The 27,978-nt window shown below is 36.6% G+C and overlaps 1 protein-coding gene across 2 annotated transcripts; it reads right to left on the reverse strand.

Annotated features, from left to right (window-relative positions):
* Positions 1-5,647: 5,647 nt before the first annotated feature.
* Positions 5,648-27,978, reverse strand: LOC139977006 (uncharacterized). 2 transcript variants are annotated; one of them, XM_071985946.1, is made up of 12 exons: positions 27,786-27,973; positions 21,118-21,219; positions 20,215-20,523; positions 19,413-19,730; positions 18,485-18,640; positions 17,418-17,443; positions 17,094-17,124; positions 15,000-16,516; positions 11,628-11,797; positions 11,048-11,127; positions 8,871-8,962; positions 5,648-7,917 (listed from the first exon to the last, which is right to left on the reverse strand). In XM_071985946.1, exons 2-11 carry the CDS (start codon positions 21,170-21,172, stop codon positions 8,892-8,894), a joined length of 2,733 nt encoding a protein of 910 aa, XP_071842047.1. In that variant the 5' UTR covers positions 21,173-21,219; positions 27,786-27,973; the 3' UTR covers positions 5,648-7,917; positions 8,871-8,891. The 2 variants fall into 2 exon arrangements, with proteins under 2 accessions (XP_071842047.1, XP_071842048.1); XM_071985947.1 differs by lacking the exons at positions 5,648-7,917; positions 8,871-8,962; positions 11,048-11,127; positions 11,628-11,797 and adding an exon at positions 14,306-14,606 and having other exon boundaries at positions 27,786-27,978.

Genomic DNA, 27,978 nt, shown 5'->3' on the forward strand with positions numbered 1-27,978 from the left:
TATTACGGAGTAACTGAGCTTTCAAATCATGTCTGGTCTCTAAAAGAAAGTAATAGAGCCTTCCAAATCTCCTGGTCCATTGTCAGGAGATCAAACACATTGATCAACAGCTCAGGTTCTTGTAATCTATGCCAGGCCGAGAAACTAACAATAATAGATCATTCTAGCCCTAATCTCTTGAACAAAAGATCAGAAATCCTCGCAAGCTGCAGACACCAACCAAACAACCCCCAAAATAAAGTCAAAACTAAGATGAAAAAGAGATAGCTTTTTAGTACACCTCCTGACGATTGCTAGTAAGCATGAAACTCGGAGTAGAGGTTTGGTTGCAAAAATCAAAATTTACATTACGCTCATCTTCATAACGTGGAACGTGGAATATATATATATATATATATATAAATAAATATATATATATATATATATATATATATATATATATAAATGACCATCTACATGAGTTGGTTCATTTAAAAGTTGCGATAGGTTACATGTTGTTAACTGGTCGATGAACTTGGCAGCGTTATTTGGGTTATCAATATGAAAATTGAAGTAACTGACAATAAGCAACATTGAAGCAGAACCGTGTAATGTTCTAACAATAACACCACGCCGAAATCATCCAGAAAACTGGGTGATTATAAGTTTGTTCTTAGCGTTGGGGATAATAGATATACAGTTAAAAGCGAAAGGTTAGAGCCACTAACAAGGAAGTTGTCTTCAGCGACCTCAAACGATGAGGTAGTCTGGACACCAATTGCACAGATAATTTATACATTAGGGCGGATAAGGGCAGATGCAGTTGCTGTTGATGCTATTCGTTGGAGATTCGTGAGAGAATAATAAGCGGGTGCATTCATTCATGGTTGGTTTATCACCACTTTGTCTTAAACACGTGTCGGTAACACAAAGTACATTGATGTTGCTTTCAGCAATGAAAACAGCAACTTCATCCGTCTTATTACAAATAGATCTCACAGTACAAGTGGCAATAGTTAGTCTTATCACATGAACCAGACCACCTTGGGCCTGACTGATGGACGACGCCCTCTCTATCTCCATGCGTTAGCAACTTTCAAATAAGTTTCAAATACACCTGCCGGGAGTAGGTAACCGACACGAGATCTTAATCCAAGCAGATTAGACGAAGATTACAGAAATGGCATAATCGGAAGATTAGCACGGGTGTTAAAAGTAGATAGACCTCTAGATTCCCAAGGAAACTCGTGGCGATTGATCGAAAGTTGTAAATTTTAGCCCTGTTTGGCGAAAGCAACACAAAACGAGGTATAGGTTCTTAGGCTGTATGTAATATATGAGTGAATGTGTTCATAGTGACTATTACAGAAATAATTGTGAACATGATCCTGCAACATTTGATCTAATTTCGATATATAAATGGAATATTGTTGATATTAGTAAATTGGTAGAAAGGACCTGTATAATTGACTCTACCTCTTCCCCGTCTTGACCACTTCCAGGTCCTCACCATAAGGTGAAATTTTATATGTAGTTATTATTTTCGTTAGCTTACAAAAATTGTATAACGAATCTGATGGCTTGCAGGACTTGAATCTGATTATTATTGATCTGAATATCATTGCAGAAGTTCAGAAAATTGAAGATGACAAACAAGCACTGGTATTTTATTTCCCTAAGAAGTCTTTGAATATAATTATACTTTAACATAGCCCTTTGCCATTGGACTTTGGATATTTATTAACTCCCATGATGGTACCCGTTATTTACAGTCTCAACATAAGCGCGGTGCATAACACAAGCGTTCCTTTCTTATCGCAATTTTACCTGAACAGGAAGGTGCTATTTGGAGTTCACTGGTAAAGCTATTAGTAAATCAGGTATGTTGAAAAAAAGCTCATTACAAATGTGGACATTTGCATAACTGTCTTCTAGACCAAAACGATTCTCTCCTTCTACAGTACACCGAAGGTTCAATGACATCCTGTAACTTGGGGTAATGATGTTCATCGTTGACATTGTAGTAAATGTATCTAATAAAGGCATTGTGCTAAACCTTTCGTGTGTCATTCTTATCAAACGTGGTTGATTAAAAGAATAACGCAGAGGTAACTTTATTGACATTTTAGTGAAAATGTTTTGTATTTGCGCGCGGTTTAAGCTTTGAAGTAATGTTGTAATTCTTTGCCGGGAAGTCCCCGTTATCCCCCTTAGTTGTTTACTATGACTTAAGCAATCGTGTAGCTTGCCTTCTGGTATCTGGAAGACCGGTGACCGCAACTTAAAGGCGATGTTCTTTGAAGTAGTACATTCTCGCGCGCGTAAACTTAAGCCAATGTTCAGGCTAGTATAAAAGGAGCTGATGGTATTGTTCAGTGCGGCACTCTTTGACGAAATCTCATACAAGACGAGTTAAACAAGTTTACTTACGGTACGTTATCATATCATTTTCTATCAACCAAGCTGGTATGTTCTTATTCCACAACAACGTGTATAACTGTTGGTATAATATTGTAAGTGCTCAGAATATTATTTAATACACTTTTGTTAGCAAACTGCGCTATTGAACTTAAGGAGATTACGCCAAGTTATTTAAGAGTAACGTTATTCACCGATTGTTATCGTTTACGTTATTTAGTAGCGCTCTGAACTGCGTGACACTGTATGTACTTTTAAAAGGATCAGTATTCTGCGGTGAATGTATATATTTCAGTTAGCCCGTAATTAGCAGCATTAGTGAAATTATCCGTAGGTCAGCTATCAGAAAGATACATTACTGCTATTTAGTCCATCGATCGTTTCTTAGTGTATTTACATCGGTTAACGACATTGTACACACTGTCAAGTTAACTCTGTAGCCTTGAATCTGATATCATATTTAGATGCTAAGTGTGGCGTTGCATTTAGCGCCGCGTTGTAGGTTTTTTTTTAGCGCAGCATTATACGCTGCGTGTGGCGCCGCGTTGGACGCTGCGTTTGGTGCCGCGTTTACCGCCGTGTTGTGACCTGCGTTTAGACCCCGAGTTGAGGAATTGTGCTAACAGTAACGTTCTGCGTAATGCAAGGTTAATATCAGCCGTTGACTGTAATAACAACATTGTATGGACCTTGTAAGCTAACGAAGGTCATAATAAACGGTGCCTAGGGCACTCGAACATCTTCTCCATCGCCATGTTTTTGTCGAGGCTCTGTCGCCAGCCGCAGTTTTAAAGACTGCCCCCACCAAAATTGGATTGCATCAGAAAATCAGATTTCATAATTGAATCAGCGTTACTAAATCTGTTTTGATGAATGTTATACCCAAATCCAAGTCAAGGCAGACAGAGGAAGTAAAAAAGTCAGTGTTCATCTATGATAAATTTCATACATTATTCCCCAAATTAAATCCATTGTCAATCAGCAATACTTGGAAAATCCCGTGAAAATATAGCAATCAAGTGTCACTTATAAACGTAGAACAAGTTACTCCCTTGGTAAAATATGCACATGTCTGTTGCCTATTGTTTAAACCATACATAGTACAATGTATGCTATATGAGGCAGGAAAATATATATGTTAACCTTCATGAAATATTTAACACAACATTGAGTTTATGTAAGTGTACGGACCAGATTTCTGCAGCCCCACTATTGTCTAATCCCTTGTTCTTCAGCAACCTGGACGATTTTGCTCTTCTGTTATTTTGTTTTATATGTAAAACCCCTTATCCTGAACTATATACAGTTCCTTACAATCTATGGCAATATCTTGACCTCGTTTCAGCGAAAATTGTGTGTCACTGCACTTATACGCGCCTACATTAAAAAAAACATCCATTTTACTAAACAGCTATCAAAAATATAACAGTTCTTGTTGCTGTAAGTTTGTAAAGAATAAAACACATTAAAGTAATGCGGAAGTCGAAATGGACAGATTCTCAAGAATAAAACTTCCAGTGATTCCAGAGAGACAAACTATTGCATACCTTGAATTAGAACTATAGACTAGAATCACTCTTGAAAATGAATGAAGAATAAGAGAAGAAATGCGTGTATTATTACATAACGTGATACACGTAAGTTTAACACACAAAGCACAATTATCTGCAACAATTCCATGTCTTTTATTGGATATTGATTACATTTCCGTCATTATCTAAAAGGAATTTAAAACGGTCAGAAAAAAATTTAAACATTCTATAGATTTACATTCACGATATTTCAAGCCTTGATGTCATCTTTTTGGTTTCCATAACTTAAAATTGTTAAGAGTGTCTGTTTAATGTCTTGTCCAGTTGGCATCAGCGGTGGAGAGTGTTAATTGTATACAGTATATTTGTTTTTTCCTTTTCTTTGTCTGTAAACTGGTTGAGGTCAGACATCGAGTGCAAAAGTAACAAAACAATCGGCATACTAAAGCTCTTACTTTGTTATTAATGTGTTAGACTTCATGAAAAATTATTCGAACAAATAAGCTTGAAATGCAAGCACATTGGCCTTCACATTGTAGGCCAATGTGAATAATAATATAGTATCTGCATCCTGTTGAGGCATTTTCTAAATATGAACTGTATCATGTCATGCTTCAGAGCACTTGTACTGGCAGTATGAACATCATTTTTCTAACAGATAAAGGTTAGGAGGTATTCATTAAATGTTTGCGTACGTTTTGAACCACTTTGATATTAGAGAATAATGCATATTGGTGAAAGTACTGGATTTTCCCCCAATCTTTAAGCAAAAGTTTAATCCATGGTATTTTAAGAATGAAGAAAACTTGTCATATTAGCAATGTCACCATTAAACCCATAGTTAACAGCTATATGATACAACCTGGTAGGAAGCATTTAAGTTTGCCTATGTAATTGTCAATACAAATGCTATGTGTTAACACCAACCTAACAACGACACTTGGGTTTATTAAGTTTAACTTGAAGTGGTTATTAACAGTATTAACGATCGTCTTATTCCTTGAACCCCAGCTTGATAAAAAGAGTGAGTAAATTATAGAGTCATTCATAAAATGAGATGTTGCGACATTTCGAAGGCTGCTTGAAGTTTGTAGATGGCGTTCTTCGTTAACTCACCAAACACTTCTTTTCTGCGGTCAATTGTTGATATCGTTAAGATTAATTACCCTCCCTTGTATAGTTACTGATTTAAGGGTTTATTTAGATTTTACTACTTATAGCAGGTTAATAATGCCAATATGGTTCAATATCTTGAATTCAAAGGAGATCTTTTTGCAGAATATTCGATGAATTGAATATCAAATCCATTGATATGTAGGCTATTTCAGAGCACAAATTATTTGACGTTCCTTGTCTCCTTGGAATTGGTTTCTACCGTTGATTACTCAGGACGAAAAATTCACCAGTTTGTATTGAATGCTTCCTGCTTGCGATACAAACTTATCTTCCTATGAATGTATAGCAATCATCATCGGTTGGTATGCAATATACAAAGGACCGAAAATAACTTTCCTACCAAATGAACTGCAGAGTGATATGAAGAAGAATGGTGTTTTAACCATCATGGGATCAAGTAATCGGAAGGTCATATGTTGAGGTATGTCCTAAGTTTGACTTCCATTTTAATGGTCAGACTTTGCCCAATAACGTCGTTAAGGTGAAAATTAACGTGACTAATCCTTTGTAGTTTGAAATAAGCATTCAAAGAGACAGTCTCGCACTATTCAGACCTCTTTTATTTATTTTTCATTAAACATGCAACATGCAAAAGTGGCAAGATACAGACTTTTACTCAAATGTAAACAAATACACCAAATAAGGCAAATTATAATACAACCAGCGAGACTGGCCATTTGAGATCAGTGGAAAAAGTGATATTTTAACATGATCATGTTACATTATCATGAGTATAGTAAGCCACACATATAGCATGACGATTCGATAGAAATAACATACAGCCTACAAATCTTCAAGTAGATCAGAACCATTGCTATGAGTGCTTAATTTGTTATAAGTAATTTCAAAGTACTACAAACATCAATGGGACAAGATCAACAGAGAGCGCTATCATATCGGCCCAATCTAGTTCCGCGAAACTTAACAAATTGCATTCTCCGACTGCAGATCATATTGGTTCCGTGAGATCACAAGAAGTTACGACAATTTTGTTCGTACTTATGGGAGAAAAGATCTTTTGAAACATATTGTCGAAGTTTCAAGTCAACCTATTTGTTTAAAGCACCGTCTATCTCGATTGGCCAAAATGCACAAGTGGAACCTCTCACTAGTTAACCACCCGATATTGCAGCGCCTACCGAAGAAAGCGACAGAGAACCAAATTGACAACACATGCGAACTTGATAGATACTTTTAATTATGGAAACATGGAACAATAACATTATTCACCGATCAATATGTAAGATTAGTAGAAGTGATAATTTGAGTGTTACAATACAATAGGTTAATTTTGATGTTTTGTAATATATGTTTTACTAAGTTAAAATATACAAAATATACGTGGATTGTAAATAACGCAATTATTACACAGTACATGAAACACGCAAAAAGTAAAGAGGCTCCTTCCTCTTTCGGCAAACCTAACACTTAATATTTTAACAAAATAAAACATAATATTGATTTACTTTGCTTACAGTTATTGACATGAACAAATGCATGAATGAAAATTTTATGCACAACCACTACCTTGCAACACAAGATTTGCACGGTCGTGCTAAAAGCAAAATACAAAACTGGAGAAATTTAACAATTACAAAATAACATTACTTAGCATTTAAATTATTGAAATAAGTATCATGAGTAACAAAAAGATAATGTTTGAGAAGTTTCTTAAAGCGGTTGATAGAAAGAATACTGCGAAGATCGAAAGGAAGAGCATTCCTTAATTTAGGTCCACATTTGGCAAAAGACCGATCCCCGTACACAGTCAACGTCTTAGGAACAAGGAGAGTAGCAATGGAAACAGTAGAATTAAAAATAAGATCTCTTAAGTAAATAGGCGCTGAACCATTACTACAGTTGTAAACAATTAAAATGATTTTGTAGATGATCCTTTCACGAACCAGTGCAGTTCCAGAAAGAGGTCAGACATACTATTTCTTTTCCTCCTGCCATAAACTAATTTAGCTGCACAAACCTGTACAAATTGTAATTTATAAAAAAGCTTAATTTCAATACCATAATATAAACAATTACAATAATCAAGCTTGGACAAAATTTAAAGCAGTATTAAGAACTTTAAGTTGATCATAGATTAAAAAAGGCTTACGTTTTAGTTACATTTAAAACTCGGAAGTTTTTGCAAATACGGTGGGATTATGGACCAATATCTATACTAAAAATCAACACAATGCCATGATCACAGTCGAGAGGGGTTGGGGGGGGGGGGCTAGGATACCTTATTCACCTGCATTTACATTGTCGTTCTTCCTGATTCACCGCTTCATTAACTACATGTACGTAAAGTCTAAACAGACTATATCAGCCTCATAGATTAACTCGAATTTTGCGTCGTTCAAGTTTCGGAACATAAGTAATCCGTTAGCCAATCGTATAAACAATTGATAGTACCAGAAACAATTAATTTAACCACAAAAGACATGTTTTGTTTAATAAATGCAGTTCATTATCAGATATGGCAACTCAGTCAATAGATCCAAAATAACTTCTCGAAAGAAAGCAGCTGTAACCTGCAAGCCACACACTCCTGTGACCTGATTTCGCTCCTCTGCTACACTTGCGAATACTTTTGTTTTGTTACAGTGTACACTTTTGTGCTGTGTTTTCTCTTCATCGTTCCTTCTAGTATTTGCACCTATCCTTCAGAGGATAGATTTGTTCTAATTTTGGACTTTTTCATGCGCCCGTTTGGATAAAGCTTGTACTAGTCACAGACGATTACATCTCTTGCCTTCTGAATTTGTGTTCTCCCTGGTAAGCACCGTCTCCCTCTCTGGTAGTTTCGTGGCTTCTGAAAAAAAGTCGAAAAAAGTACAACTAGTTATCAATGTAGTATAGGTATCTTAACTTTAGCTATGATTGTGTTACATAGTGCATTGTTTTGGCCCTAACAAAATGCCAAGACGAACTCGTACCAAAACGCCCTAACAACACCTGGATATTTCCTTTGTTGAGCATTACACAGTTGGGACTCATCGTGGTGTAAGTACGTTCGGTACCATACTAGTAGAGTCATTAAATTTATATCAAAAAGATAGATATATTTTCATATTTGATAGCAAATAGTCAACTCCTATTTTAAGGTATTGGATATACGTGTAGTTCTCATTATATGTTATTTTCAATCACTGTTATTAATTGATATTTAGTGTACTGATTGGCTCCACCAAAACCTAGAAGAATGATTTTAGTTGAACAATTGAATCACTTAGGAATTGTTTCGGCATTTCCAAACACTTAACAATTGGAGCATTTTAAGATTGTAGTGACTGGTTCACTAATGGTTAAATATCTGAGTTACTCCTTTGTTGACGTGTTTGCCATTTGGTAACAGTTTTATTTGTCATATTTATTTCGTGATCATGTTTTATCTAAAGAGCAATAATTCATTTTCCAATTCTATTGATTTGATTTTTTTAATCGAGGTAGATGAAGAGAAAAACTAAGAGGAGAATTCAATGGAGGAAATACGGCATCATAAACTCAAATCAAGTTGGAAACCAATAAAGTACCAATAAAGGAATATGAACGTTTGTTATTTTTGGGAAAGGTTCCCCAACAAATGTTGCTATAAATCGTTAGCTTGCATTTTTATCTATGACACGGACACACGCAAAGAGAGTCAAACGTCGAGCAACACTTAGCCATTGAGATAAGCATTAAATGTGGATGACGTGACATTCCTAAGGAATTGAAATTTATTATCACTGTACTTCTTTTATAAGGATTATCTGTCTAACTCACCAAAGTAAGAATAAAGTCTGCTCAGTTCCATTTGCCAGTTCGAAAATTCAAGACAAGCTGGTCAGTTGAGTCCGAATGTTCACTTTTAATCACTATAAATAACAAAATGGTAACCATGATTTCAAATAAAACATAACATCTTCTAGTGTAAGTATAATGTTCTGAAGCCTCTGTCAATATATTACTGCTATTTCTTTTTATTTCTTTGTCGAATGCCTTCATTCTGATTCCGATTACATTATCATTTTGCTGCACAGCTACCGTCGCCAAATGAGAGAAAGCATTTGTTGATCAATCAAACCACCAGCGGTGAGCTACCTGGTCTGTGGCACAACCTGTTGGTTTCACTCTTGCAAAACAATACATTTAGTAGAAATTTTATGAAATTTCCGGAAGAATTATGTTGCTAATGTATTACAATTTTTAAAGGATCAATGTGCTTGCTATCATTCGTTGGTCGTTAATTTTTTGTTATGAAATATGAAATTTTCGTTGGTAGAAAGGTTGGTCTTTTGCACACAATGGTATTATCATTGGCGTGATATTAAGGGAACATGTCAGATATGTGAAGGTCAAGAGACACGTAGCATATTCCCTTTAAATTGCACAGATTGAGAAGTTATATATCACAACCCTATACTCCATATTTCCTGTTTAATCAAGTTAATTATCATGCTCATCCCGTAAGATGATACACGTCTTGGGGGGGGGGGGGGTGGGGGGGGGGGGCTACCACGGTGGCCAAACTACATAGGCAAAATGTGCTAACCAAGATACAAGACGTTAACAATACGTCACGGACAGTCAACAAAATATCATCTGAAAATGGGTGCACAGCAGTACCGAGATTTGGGCAAGTTTCGTGTTCTTCTAACACTGATAGCTCAGTAACACTGCACTCGGCCAGCCTAGCTGCTAAGACCAAGATTTATTTCCGAGTTATTTCTATCATAGCTCTCTTCCACTCTTTTTCCACACCTTTCTGTCTTTGTCCCTCCCTAGTTTATTCCCTACCCCTTCCCCTTAATCCTCTCTTTGTACCTCTACTGTTATCTCCTACCCCTTCTCTTCCCCTGTTGTTTTCTTTCCTTCGTCTCTCCATCCCTTCTCTACCAATCCCCTTACATCATCTATCTTGTGTTCACCATGCTCATTAACCTGCCTGTATTCTGTGCGTGTTTTTGTCCCTTCTGTTATTCTGTCATTTAGCCTCTGAAGAAAATCCTGCTAGGATCGAAACGTCAGGCCAACTTAATTTTACACATGGGGAAAGTTAGGTAACAATATCAGATCTAGGCCTAACCAGTCACACAACTAGCCTATATTGTACGCTAGGCCTAACGTTACTACTGTGTTCCGTTAAGACGAGCAATTTCGACATCGCTGTCCGATCCGGCCTCCTCTTCGGTGGTCTCCGGTTCGAACATGTTGGGAAAAACTTCCCCACGATTGTCAAGCATGCCCTCATTTCTCTTCGTTATCGCCATCTGAATCTGAAACCTATGATCATTAAATTTACGATCAATGCCACTGGCAGCCATTTCGCAATACGTGTGAGTTAGCTATGCTGTCTGTGGGTATTAGTGCGTGTATACCTAATGTATGTGGTAGCAGTTCCCTGCAATGCTATCATACAGTTTCGACTTGGTAAACAAATGACGACATTTGTTTCCTAACCGAGGCAATGCAGCCGATATTTGCGGAGTTTATGTTGCTTGATAGGAGGAAAATACAAGCATTTTTTGAAAAAAGAAGTCATTCAATGTTTTGTTTGATGTCGTATGTACCAAGCCGTGATTGTTCGCCTAAATCCCAATGTTAACTTGCAACAGACTGTTGAGGAAGGTATTATTTTCGCTAGTTTGAGATTTCTCCAAACTCAATCAATACAGTGCGCAGAACAGTTACATGTTTACCCTCTTCTGCGCTTCCCCGTGACGTCACAAAAACGATTATGTAAAAGTACTTGTTACGTTTAGTTAAGTTTTACATTATTGAAAGTCAACTCTATATGCCCCTTGACCTTTAAGCTGCACAACAGAAACAGTCTGGTGTTCATTCTTGCGTTTCTTGTTAAAGCATGACAAGAGGGGAACAAAAAATTCCATTAATTCGTCATCAATCACATTTTAAATCCAAGTATATATAAGAAAATAAACCTCTAGACCTATTCTCACCTTTAAATCCGGAGTCTAAGCAGGTCTCACGCAGGTTGTCCGATATTGGGAGAGGGTCCGGTAGAGTACATTTTAAGAATCTGGAGAACAAAATGTGAAGAATACTTCTTGAAATACAATAACACAAATAGAGAAGGTTGAAATAAATTCAATACAGTTAATGTTAGCGATATCTTCAAGGAGAAGATTCGGTGACCTCGAACTTGATACCCAAACATGAAATATGTCTTGTCAAAAAAATGAAGCCTGGAAGATACACAACTCCTTGACTACTATTGATTACAATTTAGCTTCATCGATCTCCAAACCTCTGTTGATTTGAAGCTGATATATGTTCTGAAAATGATGACATTTTCAGGGGGTCGCCCTTGACCCCCGCCATGGGCCCTATGATGGGCCCTGGATCCCATGCCGACCTGACTCCGCGTACCACGCTTGCAGCTCCCGCGCCTGCATTACTCTTCTCATGTTTCTCCAAACTGTTGCTCAAAGTTTGCTGCGTCTCGACTTCCAATTGTCTGACGACGCCACTGATATTGCTGGTATTGACGAGTAAACAAGAAAATGTGGGATTTCTTACCTCAATGTTTCTATTGAATTGTCTTTAGTTGCCTTCTCTATAAGGTTTACGGTAGAATCAGTGTCAATGGCCATGTCCCGCAATGTCAGTTGTTTCATAGTAGGAAGGGTAATTTCTTTTACAAAAGTACCCAGTACAGGCCCAGTCAAACACAAAGTGTTTAATGTTATCTATATCAAATGGAAACCAAATATAAGACACATAAAATATCAAGGAAACTAAACTTACTTAAAATAATTGTACCTATACAAGATGGTGTCGATTCAATAAATTTATTTGTTCGCAGTTCCTGTGCATTCTTCTTGATTACTTCTAAAACTTGCATATAATATTCACTTTATCTTCAGTGTATTCCTTTAAAATTCGTTAGAAATTATAAGCAGTACGTGATGTCTGATATTACAATATAAAATATGCACATTCAAGCAAACAAGTTTGTAGGAAATCAGAAATTTTAATGTAATTATGCATTGGCGTTTCAATGATGTAATAAGTTGCAACCTTTATGAATCTGATATCTGAACGCTCCCTTCATGCTTCCAAGGTTGCCACAGATTGCTCTCTGTTTCCTTGATATGAAGGATCATTGAATTCCATTGTAGAACTTTTGCAGTATGCCTTGTACTATCTGTCATGATTCAGAATTGATAACCATGACAAAATACCGCGGATGTCCCCAAGTTAAGATATTGTTGCCTATCTTAATTATGACCTCTCGGAAATTATGACAGCGTGCCGGTAACTTAGACCATTCCAAAAGAGGGGGTAATAGCTTCAAAGATTGTGGGCTAACATAAGCGCTGCTTTGAAGTGAAATGACCTTAGCCTCATTTGCAGTTCACATTACTCACACTAATAACTCAATTGTGAAATATCCAGATAGGTAAGAAGAGCCAATAGGCAGAATGAATGAATCAGTTTGTATTAAAGTCCAATCTTTATATCGGGTAAGACATCCATTCCGACCGTCCTTCTTTGATGGCAGTATTTTCATACACAATGATAACCCTTTGTCTTATCGAGCTAGACGAAAATAAAATTTCCCGAAATTGTGACTGACAGAGAACACCCATTATTGACCCCTTCAATATTATTATAATATACTGTGATAACCTTTTACCTTTATGAGCCTCACGATTAATGAATGGAGATAAGGTGGTTTGTTTAAACGATTGCACATTGACTGGTTGAGAGACATGACCATATGCTGCAACATAAGTTACGTCTTCACTGTAACATACTCAAAGGTGACCTTTCAGGGAATTTCTGTACTGTGCATTTTGCCGCTCCACAAACATCAACTTAGCTTGCTGATACTGTGTGCAGACCTCTAGAGAAGGTGCAGGTTTGAATAATTCTTCTTTTGGTTGCGAAATGACCTTTGACCTTTGGTTGCGATATGACAGTTGATCTTGACCTTGTGCCGTGCACATGTTTTACCCACTAATGATAAGCCACTGATGATTTTTACTAATTTTTGAACTATTTGAACAATATTTAAATTTTGTCCAAAAAGGCAAGCTTTGCTTTTACCATTCAGTACATGCGTTTGTGCCCACTTACCAACCGACCTCTGCAGCTGATTTGCATCAATATCAGATTAAAACCCTAGGAGAAGACGGTGCTGAAAGTAATTCATGCTTATGTGACTTGCCCACAAGGAAATTCAAGTACTTGTTGTGTTAACATTACTTAATCATATTATGTTGGCAACGATTTGTCCAACTTCCGTTACGATTGACCATATTGGCTGCAAGCAACAAGTTTGAACTGATATTGACAGAAAGATAGAAACACTTGTTATTGAATGAACTCTATGCAATATCAAGTGAGATAAAGACAATACGCTTTTAGTACTCAGTTTGTAGACTCATTATATATGGTATGAGGTTCATGCCAAATTCCCCACTTGAGGTATTGCGTTACAAATGACCTTAGATCTATAATAAAAGCGTTATGGTTCGTATGAAGAGATTAAAATATCCACAAAGTAGCTATTAGTAACACCTACCACAAAACGTTTCAGATTTCAAGCAACTTTCTGATTTCGGACTTTGATCGCCAAGGCCTTGACATATAATATCCAAAATATACAACGGGGCTTCTTCAATTCAATATTGGGCATTTACATACTGGTGGGGTTGAAACCCTATGCCCCGTGACCAACATCTCTGAACCAAGGTTTCTTGGTCTGTACTGATGCATTATTTTATACACACAATTTAAGCTCCTATATACCTTGGCTTATGGTTAGCAACATTTTGTATGGCCGTTGCTATGGCAACCACCCAACAACAGTAAAACTCATCTGTAACTTCTAAAATAATGAAAACAAAAACTAGTGATGTCGGTGTTAAAACATAGGTATTTGTGCTCTGTGAATACAGTGGTACCATCCAAAGCAGGCATAGGTACAGTTTAAGGAACCGTTGTCATAGCAACTACCGAAAAATAATGAAATTGTTCCTAAATAAGTGAAAATGCTTAACTTTTACAGTCACAATTAGAGTATCGATTGCCATGGTTACCACTCATTAATGCACAAAATATGGAATATCAACATGACATAAGCTATTTTTCTCTGATATTTACAACCAATAGCAAAATTGAAAGTAGTTGTTAGTTGTTACCATGCTACCATAAGAAATCTTAGTAGCATTAGGAATATTTACTTTAGTTTGTCTTAGTCTTGATCAGAATCGGCTACAATCGACTCTACATTGATCTTCTTGATCTATAGAGCCTCATAATTCCAACATTCATTTTCAGCTTCATCAAGCTATTCCTCTTCTCCATCATCAGAGTCAGACTTAAAATGAAGTGGAAGAGCTTGCTTTGAATACTTCTCGGCATAACATTTGCTGTTTCTTAAAACCCAACTATGCCCAATGGGCAAGGGATGATTGACGCATTGGTAGTGTAGTTGTAGAAAAGACAATACGTTTGCCCTCTCGATATGATGTAAGAGGGTATCTTCATCTGGAGGAAGACGAGATAATGTTGTGTTCTTCAACTTCTTCCACATTTCTACCCTAGCTTGGCACAGTGGTTCCCTAGATTTGTCACCATAGACATAATGACAAATTTGGTAAGGTCCTTGATAACTGATGGTTTCATTTCTAGGGAACTACCACATTCCCGGAGCAACTGGATTATTTCTTTATCTAGCCTATCGTAAATTGTGCCTTTACCGTGGCCATAGAACGACGAATTACTATCACAGCCTGTCAGTGTGTGGACAAACTAAGACAACAAACTAAAGTAAATATTCCTAATAGTACTAAACATACACACACAAACGCCATTATGATTGCAAAATTACGGTTTACATCGAAACCAAATTGAGAAAAGAAAGAGACGCTGAGAGCTCACCTTGTTTGCCTGGCAAAGATTGCAAAATTCAAGTACAGCGTTTTGGTGATACCTTCCCTGCAACTCATCGATGTTCACATCCTGCGTCGATAGGGCAGTTTTTATATTCCCCTTCGTTAACTCTTTCACGTTTAAATCATCACGTAATTCGTGTAAGCAGTCAATTAACACGTTCCACAATTTTTCATTGACACTAAACTCTATGATTTCACTGATCAATTCTGTATCTTCCCTTGTACCACATACAAACTTAAGAACTCTGGCGACTATTTTGCTGTCCGATTTATTCTGAAAGAGTTTCTTCAGTTGCTTAAGATCAATATATTGAGCAATGAGGAAGCCTTGCACCCAGGGATGAAAAAAGGTAACATCGCTTAACGTGGAAAATCTCATACTTCTGTAATTTCCTGAAGTTAGCTTAAGAAATCCGATTGCGATAGCAGTGTCCACATTTTTTATACCTATACATTTTTCCAATTGTTGCTTATTCCAAGACGAAGTTATCTCTTCCCTCTTTTCCAAGGAAACCTTGCAAAGTTGCCTTTCAATATCTTCAATCTCCTTGCGATCTTCTTGAACATGTGGTTTCTGCATGTGCCTTAAGACCAAGCAAGAGACAACAGCACCTACTAGAGATGACAGTTTATTGATGTTGATATCAAATTCTGCTGAACATGTTCCCCCTGAAGACAAAATGTGGATGAACGCACACATATATAGAGGACAATCAAGAAAGTTTTCCATCAGATCATTATCATTGAGGTGTTTTGTCACCGTTGTAACTTTATCTTGATGCCGTGATTCACTACTACTATCTGGATTCCAGGACATGTATATTTTACATACTTTTTCAATGTAATTTTTCAATTGCTGCTCGTTAAAGTTTTTCATTTTTATCTCAGTGTAGGGCTGCTTAAAGCAAGGAACGGCTTTGTCTAATTCGCTGGATGTAACCACTAACTGCAGATTAGGATACACTTTGTCAATTGGCTCAGCTAGAACTCTTTTTATTTGGATATCCTTGGAGTGTGACATTTTGTGACACCTTTTGCGTTTAGAAATCGCTTCTAACCCGTACATAACAATTTGACACTCGACAGTTTGAAGTAAATGGAGGATTACATACCACTTAATGTCTAAATCAGTAGGTATGTCTCGAGACAAAGCTTCAGCGAGACCCATGTTTATGTCTTTGACTTCTAAAAAGAACAACAACTTTTGCTGTTTCTGCATATCAGTTTTCAACGACCACTGCCAAGCTAAATATTTTTGAAGTGTTGTTTTCCCGTTACCTAGCTCGGCTGTAAACAAGGCTCTTTTGGTAGAGTCGAAGTCGCTAGATTTAAGAAACACATTGCTAGCTTTAGTCTCTTTACCCTGCTTTTTGTTGAACTCAAAGGTTGTAGGAATATAAAGTTGTTCGATATCAATAGGTTTTCCCCATGGCAAGGGAGTTATGTATCTCATTCCTTTATATATGTTTTCTAGATGGTTGATTAGAAGTCCTTTCTTGTCTTCTAATAACAAAAACAAACATAAATACAATATGTTATGTTATAAAGGAATGACAGAAAAACAGCATTTATAGTGTAAAGATATTATTTCTCTTTGAAACTTTTTTTTCAGATTGTCGAAATTCCTTCCCAGCATTTTGATTAATGGTGCTAAAATTATGTATATATTTTGTAAATCGGAAATGAAACATACAAAACAAATCAGCATCCGTCTGATATTTATGACAAAATATATATACTATGACACCATAATGTTACACGAATTAAATATATTCGATTGTATACGTTCTAATTTCGACTATGCCTTGATCTGTCTCAATTCGAAATACACAACACATGTTATACTCTGCTGTAAACTATTTGATGATTATGACATGGTCATCGACTGGGCTCATACATTTTAAGTAACACAAATACAAGCATATCATAAAGTAAGTAAATCGACAAGCAGTACATTTTAAAACACGTGTGTATTTAGCTTTTTTTTGTTACTTTACAGAAGAAAAATACTATAAACCACAAGGATATAAAGTGATTTCCTTTGTTTTTTTTCTATATGCAACCCCTTACGTTTGCTTACCTATTTGTGAGTTTTCCATGAGTGGAATATCCTAAACAGGATAAAAAGAGATTAGAGAGATTGGTATTATGGTAAATATTGTTGTATTGACTTATTTAAATAAATAAATAAATAAATATATATATATATATATATATATATATACATATATATATATATATATATATATATATATATATATATATATATATATATATATATATATATATATATATATATATATATATATATATATATTAGGTATTAGCTACAAAGCTAAAGCTACAGCTGCACGAAATATATGTGAGAGTATGTATGAAAAGATTTGAATATGAGATACATTACCGTTGGAAGTCTGTCATGTGTGTTACCTGCAGAATAGCAAAACAAAATTTCATGAAAATAAATAAAGTTTGAAGTTTCTTGCTTCTAAGGTCATACCATGGCTAATCTCCAACTGTTAGCAAACTTTTGACAGCATACTTGGATTTTTGTGAAGGTTATACGCTGACAGTGATTTTTCATACCTCTATTGGTTACTTTTATTCTTCTGAGTAGATCTGCGGTCTAGTGACCTCTTTTATGCAACTGTTTTTTATATTTTTTTCCGGCCAATTCGATAGATGCCACTTTTGGGAGAAAGCACCTTAAAGTGTGCACATATTTTTCTATATTGCCTGTTTAACCGTTATAAAAAAAAAGATGTTTCATTGTTTAATGTTCAAAGCTAGACTTGTCAGCTAGTTCGTTACTCTGTATATCTTTTTATCTGTAATTTATTGCTGGCTGCAAGAGAGTGGGTTCTTGCTGCAGGAGATTATGTAAACAGTCTGGTGGACAGGGTCGCTCGCCTTCGTTCTTCGTAGACGGTAAAGTGGACAGAGTCAGCTAAAGTATGTAGTACGGTGGATAAACGTTGGCCGGCTTGCAAATGGTTTCCGGTACGGGTCAATCTTATTTGATATGTCGTAACTGGTCAGTAAATCGGAAAGGTTTCTGCACAGTTAGGGGATCGGTTTTAAAGCCATGCAAGTAGCGTGTTTAGTCCGTAATTTGAAGTATATTGTGAATAAGTGACAAGGCAGAATCCTAGCCAAATTTTGGCCGTTTTCAATTCAACTAACGTGTTATTATTTTAGCTTGCAAGCTTGCAACAACACGGTTATTTTGTTTTCGCGCATAACAATGTATGCAGTACCGGTATTTTCTAGTTCAAAGAAGCATATCTGGAGTTCCCGACCATTTACTTTGAAAAAGTTAAAATCGTGTGACTTTGAAGAAGGTAAAATCGTTTGACCATAATCGAATCATCTATGATTCATCCATCAAGAAATTGATTAAGTTTGGCAATTGCTCTTACAACTTGCTTTTTTTGTTTTTTGATAAATTATATCTTGGTAGGAACTACTTACGTTGACACCTTCTTTTGACGATGAAACACGCAACCACCAAAAGTACGAAGAACAAAACTAAAATAATCGGAATAACGATAGTTATAGCAGTATGATTTGCAGGGTCACTGCTCGGTTCCTCACGGGGTTCCTTACGTTGAGTCCTGGAGCAAGTATCTGGAATAGAAAACATGAAAGTCATGTTAGTCAGCTTTATGCAATCACTAGCACCTTGAGGTCACAACAGTTTCATTTGCATCTATTGCATCGCTCCCAACAGTCTGTTACTGCTGTGTTCAGTTGAATGATTCTGTTGTCCTGTATACTGAAGACACTCAGCCGGACGTTATAAAGCAAATGGCGTATAAAGTTGTATCTTCCCACATGCAGGTATGTCTTTGTATGGATTTTACTGTTGAATCGTTCACGCGGTATAATGAGAAAAGAAGCATGTATGACCTTTTCCAATGTGAAAGTCACGACAAAAATTGTCCCCTTTTTTTAAAATTTTATATACACTTTCAGGTTTTCAAATGTTATTATAAAGCAAAACCTGTTACCAAACTGGATATTAACATAGCTGTCAGATAGTCTAAAAGGTTGATTCCCTTCCACAGTGCATCGAGGAGTCAGCGACATATTGCTGTTCTATTCCTGTCTTAAAGCAATGCCACTTACCAAACTTGAAGTAAGCTTAATTGTCAAATAGTATAAAAGGGTTATTTTCTTCCACGATAATACGAGATTCAGTGACATATTACAAGTATCCAAATCCTGTCTTACAGCAAGGCCACTTACCAAACTGGACGTTTGTATACCACTTACCAAACGGAACGGTTGTATATAGCTGTCAGAAAGTATGAAAGGGTAATTTTCCTTCCACAATGCAACGAGGAGTCAGTGACATATTTCAGGTATCCAAATCCTATCTTACAACAAGGCCACTTACCAAACTGGACGTTTGCATAGCTGTCCGATAGAACAAACGGATAATTTCCTTCCACATTGCAACCGAGATTCAGTGACATATTGCAGCTTTGAGAATGGATGTTGATTGTTGAGGATGTAGTCCAAGTATCTGATGAGTTATCATACTGGATCTTGGTTGTTGTATGTGTACCATGAGTCTTTTTAATTGCATCAAATGTGAAGTTCACTAAAGGCCGACTTCCAGAAACACTACAAGTTATAGTATCTGTATTCTTGATTACACATTTTCTACAATCGAAACATTCTCCGATCTGTGGACACGACCGTTTCGGTGCAACTGAAAAAAAAAGCAACAGCAGCATGTCAACTTAGTTCAAACAGTCATAATGCGATTTAGATCAACAACCATAATTACATCTTTGCAACAGGGTTTATCATTAATTTATTTACGATTTTGAAGCCATAATCCACAAACATGCGAAAGCGTTTGTAAACTATATAAATATAGCGAATAATGATTCTGCACCGCTAAGAGACGGACAAACGTGATCAGAGATGAAGTTCTATGATTTTACAAGTAAAACGTGGTGAGTGTAAATCACGTCGCGCTAACATCGTTACCACCAAGTTTAATTTTTCGTACACCTAGACGTGTTAACGGATTGTAAATATTCAAATCAGCTAGATATTTCTTCCTGGTGGAGAAAAAAGGAAGTGAATGAAGCCTTTCGTTGGTATACCCGTAACAATAACTAATCCTAGAAATTTGTTTCATTACCTTTCACAAATGATGGGAATCTTGTCCCAGTGTATTTACTTACTCGGTCGCTGCAAAGTAACTACTGCTTCTTCGATTGGCCTTCCAATAAGAACATGAATAATTTTGTATTGATCGAAGTCATTCTTTGTTACTTCGTTGATAATCAAAGCTCCGGTCTCCGAAATATCATAACGACTTCTGTCCCCGTCAGAAATTGTTTTCCGTCCGTTTTCAAGTTTCACAATGGGAATATCAAATGCCGTCTTCCCACTATACCAGAAAACATTACCGATGACACTCAAGTAACAGTCGATGGAAGCTCGTTCACCCAATTCAGCATATACTTTCTCATCACAAGGAAGTACGGTACCTGAGTACGAAATAATTACAGGAATAGCAATGGATTTCTAGGAAACCTTTTAGACAAAAAATGAGGAGCATCACGGGGGGGTTATTTGTTGAAGGATAACATCACTGGACATTAATATACGTACAAAGAAGTAAAAAAAGAATTTTCAGTATACACATTATATTCTTTGTTTCTTGGTAAAGCTGAATATATTACCTATTAACCGAGTAAATATATATACACATATATACATCTGTTCAATGTCTGTTAAAATTATCTCTTTCGAGATCCGGATTTAGGAATCACAAGTGATTGCGAGTTGATAAACATCATGTTTGATCTCTAGAGTAAGGTAAAATATGTCTCCAAGCAGAATTGGCATTCTTTGATACAGGTGGCAATTGTCTACGACCTTCCTTACCGATTTCGAACCTATGGACATACAATGAGCATCGATAGCACAGTTGGTTAGGGTGTCCGCATTGAACAATTGAGGCCCGGGTTCGACTCCCGTTGGAGGCAGGGAGCGTTTTCACTGTTTTGGGTTTCCCAACTCACTTCAATTCCTATAATATGTTATAGCGAATTCTCTTAGACAAACATTTACATACTTACCCGTACTACAAGGTGAGGAGACCATAACAAGCACAAGAATCTTCAAAACTTCCATTTTGATTTGGTTTCCTTTTATGTACGGTTAACGTTAAGTCTTTATATCTGAAATGGAATTATTTAATTATATATATATATATATATATATATATATATATATATATATATATATATATATATATATATATCTATATATATATATATATATATATATATATATATATATAATTAAATATATATATATATATATATATATATATATATATTTAATTATATATATATATATATATATATATATATTTTCTTTAGCAAGGATGGTACATGCGGTCAGGGAAAAAATTGCTTTGTGTTTTTCGCAAAAATATGCTTAAGTGTGTTTGCATAATCACAAAATACTGCAATGCAGTAGAACTACTAAGGACTGTCGCCAAACATTTAAAGGGAATGCAAGGATCATTTGGCTCCTTTATTTCATAATTTTATCGCATTTGCAAACTTCTTAGCGCATTTGCTAACTGAACAGTTATGAGGCTCATCTGTTGTTTAGCCAGACTAGCCTAATATACTTTTAATTAACAATTGATATCTGCTTAACTTTGGGTAACACTTGCATAGTTCTCGTAAATTTGCCTAACAGTCGCCACCAAATTCAAACAGCTGCTTTAAAATGTATTACAATTTCTAATGAGAAGTTGTTGTCTTTTTCTTTATTTAAGTTGCATGTACAGGAATTATTTTAGTTAAAAAAACGGAAAAAAATAGTCCGTTCTTACTGTTCACATTTGCCAGTACGTAGGTGGCATGAAAGAATAAATATAGTTGAAAAATGACAATATTTATGTCCATTTTGATGGCAACTTGTAATGTCGCAAGAGCATCACATTTGGTATTCTGTCACCTAACTTCACATATGTATCATTTGTTTATGTATGGAACTGCCTGTGGTTTAGGATGCACCGGAAATCAGGTATTGACAGACAGATCACTCTGTCTTGACTCATGGCATTCGACACTTCCTTCCGTGTATTAAACAAATTCGTTTAATTCATCATTGGTATCTTGATCCATGTAGCTTCCATAATACATTACAAACTCAGAAATAACACAAAGAGCGCCTTCACTAAAGATGTTTTCACTGAAAAAAAGACTATTAAAATAGGGGCCACCAACCGAAAAGATAAGGCAAGGGGGTAGAAGACACATTCATTATCTATTATCTATTATCATTATATCAATTGTTCATTCCAATGGGGGCGGAGGGCTTAAAAAAGCCCCCTAGATAATAAAAATAAATATCGATTGCTCTTTGGATGCATGCCCAAAGTGATCTTAATGATAAACAAATTGAAACTCATGTAGATAATAGTTCATGGTGTGGATTCTATAAAAGTGTATGAACTGTTCTTCTATAGCCCCCACCCACCATGTTTTCTGAAAGTAAGTCACTTTTGCATATTTTAAAATCTTTAATGGGGCGATGTTATCTTTTCAAAGAACTGCACGATCATAATAAACGACTCGTAACCCTCTCATATCTTAAACAACCCTAATCTACTGATGAAATAAATCTCGTACTCCTATGTGCATGACCTTTTGACCACATAACGTATTTTGTTTTAAGAAGTTATAAGAAAAACACAAACAATGGGTCTCTGAGTTTTGGTTCCTACATTTACTCAATGTCCCACTCTGTCAAATATGCAATTTATTTTTGGAAAGATATAAGTAAATATATCGGTCAATGTAAATATGCATGTTGTAGATGTTGGCATCTAAGTTTATCTTTTGTTTTGTCAATGATACAACAACGTAGCCAAACGATAATATAATGTAACTTTGTAAGTATGCAGATGATGCTATCTAGCTTTATCCTGTGTGTTGTCAAAGCTACGAATTTTTGCTTTTGTTTTACCAGTATAAGCGCGACAGGGTAATACAGGGTTGGGTTTTGTTACACGAGCCAGGTTACATGTTGGATCCGACCCTGATTTGAGTGTGCAACTATATGGAATAACCGCAATGTCCACTCTGGTAACACAACATTTATTGATCACTTAATCCCCCACCCCCAATAATAGTTTAGTTTAGTTAGTTTTTAGACTCAAGGATCAGGAAGCTTTACAGTAAATTATTTGAGACCCTATCCGTGTTAGACCGTGGATGAACACCGGTATATTTCAAGCCTTCTTTTTTCGATTTGTTTAAAGAATAACGAGGCAGGGGTGTGAATTCGCTTCCATTCCTGCTCCAGGGACCGCCATTTAACGTCCCCATCCGGCGAGAGTGTATATCACAGCAGCTAACTACTTTATCCAATACTAAAGGTAGGCACAGACATCCCATTCGACATCACTGCAGTGCAGCCATGACGAATAAGTTGTATCGAAACCAAGTGAAGAATAGAAACAAACCCATTTCCCCAAGTTTACAAACCAAAGATACCAAATCCACGGGAGACTCACTTCACACCCACATTACCACTACAATGCAGCGATTTTTGAATACTGTAGGTCAAGCGGAATGTTCCGGGAACCTAATGATTGTGGGGCGGACAATCTAACCGCTGAACCACGCGTTTGCCTCATTGTTAAAACAGGTCTACAGTCTAATCGTGTATAAAGATGTTTTGTTTGATTTGAAAAATCGCACCTTTTTGTTACGATTACTTCATTCGCAGGGACAAAATGTTTCATCGATATTTTATAACTATTCAAATATAACAACATTTTGGATTTGTGCCCCATTTTGGTCAACATGTCGTTATTAAATTAAGTGTTCACGAAACTAGCTGATGTGTTGGTATATGGGCAACATTCATCACTATCAGTGGCATAACTATATATTCAGGTGCAGCATCACAGGGCTCAGACCACGTGGGTGGGGCTACAGTGACAAGTATACACACATCTGCCTAAGCCTAGTGTTGATATTAAAGGTGCAGTCGGTAATACCTACTGGGCATCCATTTATATGTACATATGTGCACTTTCTTTATTCTGCAAAGGCTTGGAATTTTCGAATCGTTAAATTGACCCTTCAATCGAATATCTGACATCCTAGGTCGGAAACTAGCTATGCCCACCCTAGGAGTGAATATATTTGTTCATAGGCCTATACATCAACTGAATTGCTGCAGGCCTATCAGAAAGTACATGTGTGTATGTGGATGCAAGTAACTGTATCGATAGGTACTGTACACAGGGACGTCGCTAGAGGGGGGGTGTGGGGGGGGTGTCTCACCCCCCCAATCTTGGTAAAAATTACGATAGTTGGAAAATTTGAGTGCGACAGTCGGAATTTCCGACTGTCGGAATTTCCGACTGTCGCCAGCTTCAATTCGGAATTTCCGACTGTCGCACTCTAATTGTTCTGACTGTCGCACTTTTATTTTCATATGTTCTTGTAATTTGTGAGTGACATAAAATTTTCGATCAAAATTGACCTTTAATCAGTCATATTTACCACGTTTTCCTCGTAACATTGAGAAATTGTATCTCGCGATCCTTATACTCCACCATACAAAACTTCGTATGATATTGAATACTCTAAAAACAAAATACAACGTTCGCCAGCTTCAATTCGGATAATTTATGTATTAATTTTGCTATTGGGTGGGTCGACCCTGTTCGCTTGCTTCAAGTACAGGGACGTAGCCAGGGGGAGCAGGGGAGCGACTGCTTTCAGTGTCGAAAAATATGTTTAAAAACTGTTGTTATTACACTGCTAATACACGGCGATAACGATATTTGTTTTAAAGCCACTGCACATCTGGCTGTCTTACAAAATATGAAAGTTTATATTGTCCATCAGTTAAGTTCGTCAAATGTATTTCTGATATATTATGTAAAAGAACATGTAAAAGAATTCAAACAGGAAAACAAAATCTGCTGATAATATGATATCATATGATAATGATGAAACTGGCAACAAATTGCACCAGATCGCATCTAAGGACCTTCAATTGTTCAAAAATATCTCAAAGGGGAGGGGGACACCCCCTCCCCTTAGACCCCTCCCCCATAACAATCGCAAAAGGTGTTCCCTCTTTCAAACTCCTGGCTACGTCGTTGTTATATATATTGTCTCTATGGTATACAATTAAAACGCCAATGCTAATCTATGGAAGCTTAAAAGTGCCATCAACATAAGCAAAAACTTTGCCCAATAAGGTACAAATGTATCGAAAAAAAGTTCGGAACATAAGTGCAGTCGCGAAAGATGGCTGACACTGACCGTATCGTTGACGATTAGTGCGGGGGTTGGGGGGGGGGGGGGGGTACAAGGCAGCAGTCGGAATTTTCTGGCTCCAAAACCCATCCAGTTGGAATTTCAGCCACTACACCCCCCCCCCAATCATCAGGCCTTAGCTACGTCCCTGACTGTACATGGGTGTGTGTTAGGAGTGGGGTGGGGGGGGGGCAATAGCACGTCTGGACTGCACCGTCTTGCTTCTGATAACATATTATCGAGGTGTGAGGGGAAAAAACAATGCTAATAACATGCAGCGTTCCCCCAAATTTATTGCTTAATGGGAGTGGGACTCAAATAACTGCTGATGAGGGATATATGTTGTGCCAAGGGTGCATGCATTCTTGTAGAATTGCATCCAGTGTCTTATCATAAGTCACCGATCGGGTTCCAGAGGCGGAGCTACCTTTTTTTACCAGTTGGTCAAGATCAAACATGTGCATTTGGTATATAGACATTTAGAAAATTAAAAATATGTCCACTCATGACTGCAGTAGTTGCAACACATTTTTCTTGAACTGCTGATATTACAGCAGCAAATTGCGAATAATATTGAGTAGAATTATGAAGAAACTGTTTGTTTCCAGAAGTGCCCATTCCAGTACATTAGAACAGGCTCAACTGGCTGAAGTATGGATCCAAGACCCAAGTCCTCATGCTGGAAAGTGAGTTCAAGTCCACGGTCTGGACTTGAGTACTCTAGCACTGGCGATATTAAAGGATTATTAGTAAAGGTTTGCCACTAAGAAAATATGAGTTTCACCCACTTGTGTAATTTTAATTGTTCTACAAAATATCAACTTTAAAAATGAACTTGAATATGCCCTGAAAAAATATTTGTACAATTATATTCTAAGTGGCAGAGCGCGTCAAGTAACATGCTGAAAACTCTTATATTAAGATAATGTTAATGATTTTTCAAACTACCAATTTATTTCCCTTTTTTTTTGGGTGGGGGGGGGGTGGTTTCAAGATTATTGGGACATTGGGAACTATGAAATATCTTCCTCCTTCACACTTGCATAAGACCATTAGAATAAACGATATGAAAACAACACTAAGATGACACTAAAATTTGTTGTAACTTTATCAAATTAGGCTATTACTAAGACTGCAGTCATGTAACATTTGAAGTGTTCTATGAGTTAATTAAAAATACCAAAAGAAAAAAATACAAACATGCATATTAGGGCAAAGCATCCTTTTGCACTAAGTTATGTATTTACTCTAACCCTCTAACAGCACTTGAGGCAACATCGATGCATGATATAATACTTAAGTTGGGTGACATATATACCACCCACAGCCTATATGGGGGTTCATAATATTGAAAGAAGTGGTGGCCATGGAATAGTTGAGGAGCTTTAGGCTAGTCCATGACACTAGTACAAGGTATTAATCAGTGACACATGCACGTATTACCTCCATTCTCTATAGATAGCCTACCTAGAGAGGGGATATCGGCAGGCATCATGCACCCCATATCTTTACAAATTATCTACATGAGGTTTTATCCTATTAATATATATCACAAGTTTTATTCCACTGATTTCCATCTGGTGAAACCACTCCTGAATAAGCAATGTGATGTTGCTGGGGTAACTAATATGTACTTGCATACTATCACCATTAATTTCATACCAACGGAGACAATGCTAACAGTTACAATTGTATTAAAAATAAGACCCTAATGATAAAATGACAATAATGATCATCGACTACCTATGACATAATAAGATATAACCATTATGATATAAATTTGATGTGTTCTTCTGGAGTTATTGTGTTGAACTAGTCTTCTTTGTGACACAGACTCATACATGCACACCCACATACACTCAGAGGTACGTAGCTCTAGATAGAGCTTCTTACATAGGAAATATTGTGTCTACTGCCTTTCCATGTTTTGCACACTGGGGTACACACATGACCTTTGACCTCCATCAAAGAAAAGACGCTTCTTGCTCTCAACATTTGACATTACCATTCCCTGTTGGATATGTCATGTTTAAAAGGTTTTTGTTTGAAAATTGACTTCTAAAGACCTCAACTGACAGCTTACCTTTACATAAAGTCATATAATTTGTTGGTACTTTAAATATCATACATCTACATTAATACTGGGTTAACGTATGCTAAGTATGAAATTCCTGTAAGCTTCCCTTGTGAAGTTGTTGTGATGCTGTGTTTACAAGGAACGCGTCCTAAACGGACACACCTAGTACACGGTTGCTCTTTCATAGTCTACTGTATAGGCTAGGCTATATACTACTGTGCATAGTTTAGATTGAAGAAAATAAATACCACGAATATCATAATTACTAACTTCAGCCTTTTCAATAATCCACGGAAATATTCCACGAAAACGGCCTTTTTTTTTGTTTTTCAAGAAATTGAATAATTCTGTAACCATTTCAACTTACCTAATCACAAAATAGAAGCGTACTAAAACAATCTTCTACGTTACCGAGGCATGTTTCGACGCAATTTTGACGCCCAAGAAATACGGTTAGAGTTACCAGACCATATACTACACTAGGTAAGGTGAGCATTAACAGTATACCTACATATGCATTACCGTTGCCACAAAAAGGGAAAAGTCCGGACATTATTTCT

This window comes from Apostichopus japonicus, chromosome 12, assembly GCF_037975245.1.
Source record: "Apostichopus japonicus isolate 1M-3 chromosome 12, ASM3797524v1, whole genome shotgun sequence".
Classification (NCBI taxonomy): Eukaryota; Metazoa; Echinodermata; class Holothuroidea; order Aspidochirotida; family Stichopodidae; genus Apostichopus; species Apostichopus japonicus.

Coding starts and splice junctions, on each gene's coding strand:
- LOC139977006 (XM_071985946.1), bottom strand. CDS start 21,172: ATGGAAGTTTTGAAGATTCTTGTGCTTGTTATGGTCTCCTCACCTTGT. Junction 11,128..11,627: donor AATTCAATAGAAACATTGAG/GTAAGAAATCCC, acceptor TTTGTTCTCCAG/ATTCTTAAAATGTACTCTAC. Junction 8,963..11,047: donor CTTAGACTCCGGATTTAAAG/GTGAGAATAGGT, acceptor TGTTATTTATAG/TGATTAAAAGTGAACATTCG.